Source organism: Sycon ciliatum, chromosome 3 (assembly GCF_964019385.1).
Source record: "Sycon ciliatum chromosome 3, ocSycCili1.1, whole genome shotgun sequence".
Classification (NCBI taxonomy): domain Eukaryota; kingdom Metazoa; phylum Porifera; class Calcarea; order Leucosolenida; family Sycettidae; genus Sycon; species Sycon ciliatum.
Window position 1 is genome coordinate 18,453,173 of NC_088645.1, and position 11,801 is coordinate 18,464,973.

General features: G+C 47.8%; 1 protein-coding gene across 1 annotated transcript; it reads right to left on the bottom strand.

Annotated features, from left to right (window-relative positions):
- Positions 1-1,605: 1,605 nt before the first annotated feature.
- Positions 1,606-9,525, bottom strand: LOC135812518 (mucin-5AC-like). Its single transcript, XM_065325851.1, has 3 exons — positions 9,435-9,525; positions 8,858-9,076; positions 1,606-3,497 (listed from the first exon to the last, which is right to left on the bottom strand). Exons 1-3 carry the CDS (start codon positions 9,451-9,453, stop codon positions 2,542-2,544), a joined length of 1,194 nt encoding a protein of 397 aa, XP_065181923.1. The 5' UTR covers positions 9,454-9,525; the 3' UTR covers positions 1,606-2,541.
- Positions 9,526-11,801: the final 2,276 nt, after the last annotated feature.

The following is an 11,801-nucleotide window of genomic DNA, read 5'->3' on the forward strand; positions in this document are numbered from 1 at the left end:
GCTGCTGCAGTCTTGAGAGATTCTCTCTTCCCGTCATATATGTATTTTCCATTTCCTTATATTTTCCTCCATGTCAATTGTATTCAATTGACGTCAAACATCCGCACTGTTTTCTACTTGTGCTGGTGCATATACACGAGCGAAAGACATGCGGCGGCCTGCCTGACTTGCCTTCACACATTAAAGGGGCACCCCGTGAATATTTTCGGTGGTGTGTTCTCCTCATGGGGCCTTATATGGCCCCCAAGGAATGGGGAGTCGCGAAAACTAGACACAAAAAGTCGATATATGAAGCCAGGGAGGGCCAGGTTTGTCTCCTCTTTTGATGGTTTTGATGACGTGAAGTGTGATTAGTATTCAAATTCTCTGCATTTGAAGATCTTAGTTGTTTGAATTTTCTGGTGATGAAGAACGATGTTTGGTCAACATTCACAAGCTTCACAACTGCGACCATACTCTAAGGAACCTGAAGGACCTCCTGAGGTGCCCCTGGTAGAAGCGCAGCCTGATGAGGGCCAGGAAATTGGAGCGGACGACTTCACTGGTCGACAAGGAAATAACGATTGGTGCTCCTGCCAGAAATGTGGGGTGATGCAGAGGGCAGTCGATTACCTTCGCTGTCGAGAGAGCGCTGCAGCGGTTAGCATTGACAGCCCTTTGACATGCGTTACACATCACCCCGACTTCGCGTCAGCTTGTCTAAACAAAACTGTTCTTACCATATGCCTCACGGCGTATAGAGAATTTTGGGATCCTCGTATTCGGACCAGTGAAGTCGTCCGCTCCAATCTCCTGGCCCTCATCAGGCTGCGCTTGTACCAGGGGCACCTTAGGGGGTTCTTCAGGTTCCTTAGAGTTTGTCTGCAGTTGTGCAGCCTGGGAATGTCGACCAAACATTGTTCTTCATCACCAGAAAATTCAAACAACTAAGATCTTCAAATGCAGAGAATTTGAAAACTAATCAAACGTGACGTCATCAAAACCATCAAAAGAGGAGACAAACTTGGCCCTCCCTGGCTTCATATATCGACTTTTTGGGTCTAGTTTTCGCGATTCCCCATTCCTTTGGGCCATATAAGGCCCCCATGAAGAGAACACACCACCGAAAAAATTCCCAGAGTGCCCCTTTAAGTCCAGCGCATGGACGCTGGAGGAATGAGGAACTGTTATTCAGGACCAGTATATTTTTATTTGGCACTGTGGGCTGGCAGCATGTACAATATGCATAACTGTTGCGTGAACCACTGCTAATGAGTCTTCACCATGGGGCATGTGATGCCCACACAAGTACGGAACAAGTGGATAAGTGTTTTTTTCGAAAGACCCAACAAATCGCTACACCTTTATCTCGAATCATAACACTGTCTATCATATGGGTCTGTGTACTTAGCTTGTTTGATAATATGCTTGTGTTTTGTTTATAAACAACTGTAGCCCCCTCTCTTTCTTATATCTTCTGATCATTTTGCAATCACTTGCATGTAAACATTGCCAAGTATTCAGAAATCGAAGAGCTTCTGATTGAGATGTTGCTACTTTCACACCATTGAGCCACTTAGTCCAATATGAACTTCGTCAAGCACCCAGCATGCATGCATTGCAATATGCAGAGTCAATATTTTGAAATACGGAATGGTGATGTCGGTTCAGGAAAAATCACGGTTCGCGTGAGACGCAACCACAAGAACGCCACCACCCTCTAGGATCAGTTCATCAAGCGAAGATAAAAATTAAAAAGGAAGGAAATCAGGTAATAAAAGCAAAGGCATTGCATTAGGTATGCATGATAATACTGATTAGAAAAGGCAGAAGGCGAAATATGGAAAATGTGAATGTTAAATGCGTGCAGTGCAATAGACTGCATCATCTTTGGTATGGCAGTAACTACAGTGCATGTATTTTGCTGAAATGGAGGACCCAGGTCATTTAATATACGCGTAAAACACATGCAGGAGATGCATAACTGCTACATGGCTGCAGAACTACACGTGCAGTTCTATTCGTTTATAATTCATGCTACAAGGATGCGTGTATCGTCACGGCGGGATAAGCAAAGGTCCTACTTCATGTGATGCAAAGCTCAAGGAGAAAGTGGCAATGAAATGGAAATTGGTGATCTGTTAGGATAATCATCAAAATTATGGACTCATTGTGTATTATGCAGTAGTAACCTTGAATCGATCTACTCTAAGGACTGCATAAAGTGACGAGAAAAGCTTTGTGACATCAACATACATATATAGACACTAGCACTCACACGTACACACACGTGCACACACGTACACACACGTACACACACGTACACACATGCACACAAAGGCACACACACACAGATATGTACACACCGTAAGACAAAGCGTTGAAGCCCTGTACGGCGATGCTCAAATGCCAACATACGTGCAAGTTTGCATGGTGTTCACTCAGAGTCAACATTCGTATACATGTACTATAACGGCTCGATCTCTTGTTGTTGCTGTGTATACTTGATCATTCACGCTTGCGTCCTGGATTCTGTATGTATCAGACATTTCAAAGCCCACTTCATTCCATGTTCACATTGTCGTAGTCTAGTTGCTGTATGTCTCCAGTAGCGCCGTGTTCCTTGCCTCCTGTGTCCTCTTGTAGAGTGTCGTACGTAGGATCCGATACCGGCCGCTGGTCTTCGTGGAAAGTTGGGTCTCTGCCATGATCCATCTGTGATTGCGGCTCCCCACATGCGCCCCATTCCTTCCCACTCTTGGGATGGCATAGTTTGTCGTATGAAGACTCTGCCTGTTGTGGTTGGTCGAGATGGTCAATTCCCTCCACATCAGAATACACCTGTTGCCTTGCGTCTCCAACTGTGCCCCATTCTTTACTTGCATAGCGTAGTTCATCATAGGTGGAGTCAGTTCGTTGCTCTAGGTCTTGAACGGAGGTTTCCTCTGCACAAGAGTAAAGGGGATGTGCCCGGTCTTCCTGTTGGGAGAGGTTCAGACGGTCCGCCACTGCGCCAGCAAATGAGTATTCTCCCACAGCCATGGACGTGTTGGATGTTTGCGGCACAAGGTTGGTACTGTCCTGTGGATTCGTGTTTGTATATTTTGTCTCCGTTACACCTGGTTGGTTTGGTGGGTAGTCTCGATCAGGGTTAGCACATGAATACACGGATCGTGTTGGGTCAGACGCATTTCCACACAAGTCGGTGTAGCTATAGTCAGGATTGCTGAATCCCTGGGTGGGAGGCTCGCTTCCATGATCTCGGGTGTTAGTTATACGAACCTGTGCCGAGGTTCTGCGGCATTTCTTACAAAGAATCACAAACAGCACAGCAATGAGAATCACAGTTAGAATGCTTCCCGCCACCACGCCTATGATCCAGATGTAGTTGGTTGATTCCGCAATCAGAGATGCACTGGTCGATTGGACTGTCGGTAGAGTTGTTGCTCCATGTGTAGTGGTGATTTTGTTTTTGTCAGTCCCAGGGTTGTGTATGGTTGATACATAATGTGGCGAAACTGAGGGCATTGAAACAAGAAAAGGAACACAGACTTGAGAGGGTAGTTATATGCAGATTATTTTCATTCCTAGTATGGATAGTAATGCTGAATAAGCAACAGGGAAAAATTACTCTGTATGGCGTCTGCAGTTCCTATAAAGTATGGGTAAATGAACAAGGCAACGTCCTTTGGAACGTTTTACTGCATCATATTTCCAACAGTCAAAAGACCATTCATGGAGTTGGAATTTATGTCGCAGTAATGTAGTTAGTGTGTGTTAGCATCCACCGATCACACTGCCATGTTTACATCTGCCGCGCAACGCTGCATCAGTGCATTGCGCACTGCACTCACACTGCCAGCGCATAGATTTGACGTCTGACGTCACACAACTGCTTCCTTTGAACTTTTGCTCACTGCACTCACACTGCAAGCGCATGGATTCGGGCGCGCTTAGCCTGACGTCGTACAAATGCTTCCTTTGAACTTTCTCTTTCTTTCTTGCTGTTGGCTTCACTTCAAAGACTAGTCTAATTAGTGGTGACTTTTAGCTTGTGCCAGCATCAAATTTTCAAGCATCAAATTTTCCAGCTCTCTCAGTTTGGCTTCTAGCTTGTGGTAGCTTTGAGCAACTAATTAGCCAGACGCTTCGATTGTGTTCAGCTCGTACTGTTGGTGCCTGCCTGAAACAATGTCGTCTATTGTGCATCGGATGCGGGTGGCAGAACTGCGAGCCGAGCTGGACGATCGAGGTCTGCTGACCACCGGAAAGAAATCCATTCTGGTTCAGAGATTGCTGGACGACATGGAGCGAGAAAACCTGGGTCCAACCCAACCTTCAGCGACCAAAAAACGACTCTGCCGAACCCACGGTGGATACATGCGAGGTGCTCGCCGATCCCCCGGTCACCTTGGATCCGACTGGTATTCGCGAACTTATTCGGGCTGAAGTTCGTTCTGCCATCACAGACGAGATTGGAGCCTCTCTTCTGTCGCAGCCAAGTGCGGCACCAGCGCCTTCCAGCTGCGTCATCCGACATTGGCGCGGGTGCTGCGTGCTCCACACCGCCTCACGCTGGAAATCTGCACGTCCCAAAGTCGGCGCAGGATAGGATATTGCGAGGTAAGTTTGTGGACTTCGACCAATTGTTGCCTGAGATCTTGGGGGCAGGTGATAGCGATAAGTCGTTCGAGCTCAGATCCAGTTCATCCGGGGGTGCACTGGAAGTTGTAGAGGTGAACACCACTCGCCCGGTTCGTAGACGTGTGCACGATATCGCCACTTGGTTAGAAGCATGGTCTCTGTATATGCATGTTGTGATCAGCAATGCACCCCACCGCACAGCAGAACTCCTGTCATACCAGTGCATGATCTTGGCGACCAACAGGCAGTAATTTGCAGAGGCCTGGCTTATGTATGACCAGCAATTTCGAAGGCTTGTCGCTTCACAACCCCGCAAGCGCTTTGATACGATTGACATAAATACATGGCAGCTGTGCATCACAGGCAAGGCCAGGCATAGATGTCAGTTGTGCAGCCTTGTCCACCCAGCGGCTGCAAGCAACATGTGTCCTTTTCGTCCCAAACATGCACACCAAGCTCAAACAACATCATCCTCACTGCTCACCGGCAACAACGCAGGTGCCATCATCTGCCGAAACTTCAACCTTGGCAAGTGTAGCTGGTCAAATTGCCGGTTCGCCCACATCTGCAACCGCTGTGGCAAGGACCACCCCCGCAGCAAGTGTTTCGGCAAAGGTCAGCGACCAGCCCAGTAGTTCGGGATTGCAATCCCAGCCTGAGCAACCAATAACTGTTGCATGTGTACATAATTTTCTTCCCCCTCACATTAATAATTCCTCTGTACATACCCCTTTCCATGTCTCTCGTTTTGAGCTTCTATTGCGTCATCACCCCGATAAAGAATTTGCTTCCTTTGTGCTAAACGGGCTGCGCTACGGCTTTAGCATAGGTTTCACTGCTTCACGCGACGTTTCTGTCCAGTCTGCTAATCTGCCATCTTCTGCTGCTTGTGCCTCCTTTATTTCTGACCAGCTTTATTCTTCTTGCCAGCGTGGCGAAAATGCTGGTCCTTTTAGTGCAGCCCCGTTCACCTTCATGCGCTGTTCTGGTGTCGGCGCGGTACCGAAGAAGAACGGCAAGCTTCGTATGATTCACCATCTCTCTAGCCCCGCCGGTAATAGTGTGAACGACGGAGTTCCAGCTGACCAGTTTTCCCTGCACTACATCTGTATTGACGATGCAATCGAGTCTATTATGTCCTCACCTCGGCCGGTGTACCTCGCAAAGCTGGACATTAAAAGTGCATTCCGGCAAATCCCAGTTCGTGCTGAAGACCACTCACTACTCGGTATATTCTGGCAAGGCAGCTACTATTACGAGCGGGTGCTACCGTTTTGGCTTCGCTCCAGCCCAGCCTATTTCAATTCCGTTGCCTCGGCCATAGATTATAGTGGATTATCCGGAACCATTTCTCCATTGCCGACCTATTCCACTACTTGGACGACTTCCTAAACGTCACAACTGGCCACACTGTCGCCCAGCGTCAACTAGCAATCCTGCTGCGGGCCTTCATCTATTTGAGCGTGCCGCTAGCGCCAGCAAAGGTGGAAGGTCCCGCGAGATCACTGACGTTCCTCAGCATTATTCTGGACTGCGAGCGGCTCGAGGCCAGGCTCCCCATGGACAAGCTCACCGACCTCCGATCGCTATTGGCCAGCACGATCAACAGCCGGAAGATATCCCAACGCCAACTCGAGTCCCTATTGGGTAAACTCTCGTTTGCTGCCCGTGTCATCACTATAGGCCGTACCTTCATGCGTCGTCTGTGGTCCGTCTGCCCACGGTTTCAGCAACCACACTACTCAATAACTTTGACCCAAGAATGCGTGAATGACCTGCTATGGTGGATGAGGCTACTTAGTGAGTGGATCGGGAAGTCCTTCTTCTTGCACCCTAACTGGACCCCATCACCAGATCTCCAGCTATACACAGATGCAAGTGGCACTCACGGCTGGGGTGCTTACAACAACGGGAAGTGGATTCAAGGTTCATGGAACAGTGCCCAGATGCTGCAGTCTATCGAGTGGAAGGAGCTGTTTGCCCTCGTAGCAGCCTGCACCACATGGGGCGACGAATGGGCTAAGCTCTGGATTCGGGTACACTGCGACAACTCGCGGCGATAGTGGACTGCATCCGTTCGGGCGCGTGCAAAGCTCCAGCTGTGATGAAGTTGCTACGCGAACTGTTCTTCGTTTGCTATGAGTTCAACTTTTATGTCAGCGCTGTGCACATTGCTGGCTCCAAGAATGTCATTGCAGATTGCCTTTCTCGTTTTCTTATGCAGGAATTTCGACGTCATGCTCCTTTAGCCCGGCCCAGTCCAGACCGTGCTCGTCTTCCAGCAGTCTTGTGAGCGAAATCACTAAGTACGCTGCCTGTGCAATTGCTGCTAATACCAGACGCACGTACTCTGCCGGTGAGCGTCGTTTTGTCAGTTTCTGCTCCCTTTGCAATCTGCAACCTTACCCAGCTTCTGATCTTACCCTCAGCTGCTTTTGCGCTTATCTTGCTCGCTCTGTCCGCCCTTGCACGATATCTGTTTATTTGCAAGCTGTACGGAATGCACACATTGAACAGGGTCTAGAGGATCCCCTGATCGAGACCTGGCTTCTCAAGAGAGTGTTGAAGGGTGTGCAACGGTGCCATGGGACCGAGACAGTAAAGCCTAGATTGCCCATAACTATGGCAACTCTAAGGAAATTAGTCGATGCCTGTGATCACCTCCCCGTGTTGCCAGAGCATGACCGAGTTCTCTTCAAGTCTGCTGTGCTGTTGGCATTCTTTGGTTTCCTAAGGTGCTCCGAATTTACAGAGGGCCTTACAAGAGAGTGTATCAGATTTGAGTCGGGCAGCATGACCATCCTGCTAAAGAGATCAAAGACAGACCAATTTGGAAAGGGAGTCCACATTGTCATTGGACCGGCCGGTCGCCCTTACTGCCCTGTGTATGCTATGCTACACTACCTGGCGATGACTGACAGTCGAAACGCATCCACTCCTCTGTATGTACTTGCCAAGGGTGTGCCGTTATCCGGAGCTGTTTTCACCAGTACTGTGGGCTTGCTGCTTGAAAAGGCTGCGGTGCCAAACATCGAACTCTACTCGGGACACTCATTCCGAATTGGCGCAGCTACTACCGCCGCCATGGCAGGGATACCCGATTCGCTGATTCGTTCTGCCAGCAGGTGGCAGAGCGATGTGTGTCTACGCTATATGCGAATTCCAATGGAGACCAAGTCCAAGATCTCGGCTCAGCTTGCCTCAGTGAGTGACCTTATCTGATTCTTTGCACGGACAGTTTATGTTCCATCCCTGAAGTCCTAGCATAGGAATGTCACTGCTCGATAATTTCTTAATGCTGGGGGGGGGGGGGGTGGTTCGGGGATAGTGTTGCTGCTTTGTGGAGCTCTATCGCTCCTAACTGGTCACTTGCTTCGCTAGTTGCGGCTCTTCACGAGCCAGTTGTTGCCAATTGCATTGGGTTTGCCTTGCAACCCCATTGTGGCACAATGTGGGTTTATTGCGGCTCCTCGCGAGGCAGTTGCTGCCAGTGGCCTGGCAATGCTTTCCAGCTCTTCGAGCTTTTGCATTACAAGACCAGTTACTCGAAGCAGCACACTATCTCCAAAAAACAATTCCCTGTTGCCTTGGGCTGAGTATGAGTGTGTGAGGGATAAGGTTCTACAAGTTTTTTGAATTTCATGGGAAGCAGCTTCAAGCAAAGTAAGCAATGATTGAAACTCAGGGCGCTAATAGGCCATTCACACGACGTGCAAACATTTGCACGCATGTGAGCAAGATAACACTGGCAAACCGTTATCCAGTTCACACGGTGCTGGGCAAACTTTGCAACCGTCAATGAATCCATAGTGACCTCCTGAAAATGCCGGGAAATGTTGAATTTAAAATTTTCCTTTGTTCAAGTCCTGCATTTGCAGTACGCACTTTCAACAACCGACACTTTTCCTGGCGTGCAAAGATAATCGCGAGCAAAAGAGCCTCGGCCAAGATAATAAATTGTTGCACGCGTGAGTCCAAGATTATCGTATCCGAGTAAATATCCTTGGAGACAGTACGATAAAAGTGAGTTTGCACGTGGTGTGAATGGCCTATAAGGGTGGAATCAACTGTTAACATCAGGAAAATGAATGTATCGGGGGCACTAGGATCTCAGTGCTAGTTCTAAATCTAATCTTCTTCAGCATATTTCACACTGGTAAAAAATCAGTACAAACAACAGAGAACATGGATAAGATTTTAGGCTTTAAAATCGTTCTCGGACCCAACTCAATACCTGGAATTTTGTCGGGGTTTGTCAGGACCGAATTTAAATTAGTTGGCAGCTCGGATGTAGGTTGTAGGGTAATCTCCGTTGTGTCCAAAGTCGGTGGAAGTGGTGTGTTTCTTGGTCCTGTTAGTATATATATGGAAGTTGTAGGTCCTGTTTGTACAGTGGTCGTCAGAGGTCTGCGTGAAGTGGGTGCCGATGTAGAGGGCTTTTCCTCTGTCCTGTCTGCAGTAACCACATGCAAATGATAGCAAGAAACAAAATTTGTGAACATGGTTACCAGATTGGTGACGCAAGGGCAGTCTAGACATGGAGAGATATAGAGAGTAAATACAATTCTTCAGTGTGATGATGATCGACATCTCTCTGATCAAGTGAATCATACAAATATACAGGCCATCCAGAGCGCACCAGAAGTCCCTCAAAGATTCGCCTCCGCACACACGCAAGAACGAACCACTCCCTGCTCAATACACAGTGTTCCGGGGAATTCACCCCTGATCAGTTTGAGCTTGCGTAGGCTGAGGATACTAAAATCATTTTTTTATGATTGTGTTCTTCAACATGGGCACCAGTTACTTACATTCCATGAAGATACTCATGATCGGGTGATTGTTACCGTCTACACTGATAAAGCAATTTGAAACTTTACCATTTACCTTCACTGGTCTGATAAAGACTGTTACTCGAGATGGACTTGGACACTGATGTCTTGCATTATATGGCAGTGTATTCAGCTCAACCCATTTCATACATCTTCGTACTCCGCTACAGTATTGTACACTGTGAACAGAACGGGTGAACATTCCTCGCTTTAGTCTTGCCTCTGCTTGACAGGTTGAGCCTCCGCTAATGAAGATATTCGCATAACGGAAAGCCATGTTGCATTGTGATTCTGGCAAAAAGCTTGCAGAGACCGCCTGTCCCCGCCCAACCCTTCGCCATCTAGAGTGTTGGCTGATAGGTGCGGTGAAGTACAAGACTCCAGCAGTGCCGAGAGAGTTGGCCTGCTCCTGGTGAATGTCTCTCATTAAACATTGCCTTCTTTCGCAAGGTTGCTGACCATAGACCATGAAGCTGAGCACTGAACAGAGACAATTCACAACAACGTAGATTTGCGGTTTGTCAGGAATTCCCCACACAAGTTTCATCTGAGACTGAATGTGATAAACAAAGGTGAGAAGGAACTGAACGAAGTGTCAACCTACGAATATAACCTATGTTCAACAATGTGCTGACCTTTGGTCATGTGATCTTTTGAAGGTTAGATTGGTACTACCATTTCCATTTTTATCACGATCAGTCACCACCACCACCACACAAAGGTCGTTGATGCTGCAAATTTTATTCAAAAGAAATGAAATCTCCAAATTTAAGCCCTTGGGGCGTCATCAGGGAGTAAAATAATAATACCTTATTTCATTTCTTTTGAATAGAATGTGCAGCGTAAATGACCTTTGTGTGGTTGTGGTGACTGATCGTGATATGAATTGGCTGCAGTGGAGCCTCCGTGTTGTAATTTTTTCTTCATTTCTACATGAAAAACCTACTCGCACCATCCTCAAATCGAGCGGTTATCAATTTTGCGTTTCATCTGATGTAGTTTTATTGCACTTGTATCATGAATTTCTGTGGTATTTCTAGGACATTTTTTTATTTTTTTATTATTCTAGTTTAGCTGAACACCCACATCATATACAAGAATGCTCGGCTCAGCTCGCGGGTTTGCAGGTCTGCTTTGGACAAGCCCCTATGCCGCAAATTCGTTTATCCACAGCAGCCAAGGAGAAGGGGAAGACCGAAATCAGCTTGCGTGGCATGTGCAGCAGGTGCAGTGGACTGCACCCGCCGAAACGTGGTATACCACCTCAAGTGCCGTTGCGGTGATGACCATGTGGGTGAAACTGGCCGAAGCGTTGCGACAAGGTCAAGGGAGCGCAACGATAATGCACGCAACGAGGTCCGAGGAAAGGCGCTGGGTGAGCATTACCGGATCTTCCATGCCGATGAGCCATTGTCGCTGGCGCAGACCGGATTCGCCAACGTCTGTGTGCTTGCGACAGAGCCAGACAGGGCAAGGAGAAGGATTCGGGAAGCGGTCAAGATATGGGACATGGAGCCTTATATCAACACCAGCAGTGGTTGGGATCTCCTGTGAACTCTGGTTGCCTGGCTTTTTCATTGGAGTGATAGCTATCCATGTGAAACCTTAGCCCCCACAAATTGTACGTATCACCACCCTAGACTTAAGCATTATGTTAGCACTGTCCACACTACTGTAGTCATGTGGCTGTTGCCGGTTTTTTTCTTCTCTCGCCTGAGAGTGTCCCCCCCCCTCCCCCTGCTGTATTCCACAGGTTGTACATAATTATCACCACCCTAGTCTCTCACACGGAGGACTAGCACTCCTATTGTGATCATGTGGCATGTGTCATTTTTCGCTTGGGAGTTGTTGTTTTTTTGTTTTGTTTTCCCCGCTGTATTCCGCACGCTCCTAGCCAGCTTGTTGTTTTAAAGTCTGCCTTGCTTCCGTGTCTGCTTCATCCTGAAGATGGTCAGAGTGACCGAAACGTTGAGAAGAAAGAAGAATTGTTCAGCTGTGTGAAGAAGCAGTGCATCTGAGTGTTGGCCAGTGTTGCCACAATACAAGATTCTATTTTAATTTACCTTTACTTCAGTTGTTTAATTTTCACCGGTTTGAGGTAAAGACACAAACGGGAAAAGTCAGAATAATCACCAACAGAACTCGATCCAGGGACCCTCGCTTTGTACCCAGCGATGCTCTAACCACTGAAGTATGGTGCAGCCGTCAGCCCAGAGACTGTTCAACATTTTCTTCAGTTTTCGTAACTCACCACCGTTTACGGAGGGTGGCCACCCTGTCGGAGGCCAAAAATCGAAAGTCGGTCAATCCGGCTGGTTATGGTCTTCAAGAAAGATAGTATCCGGT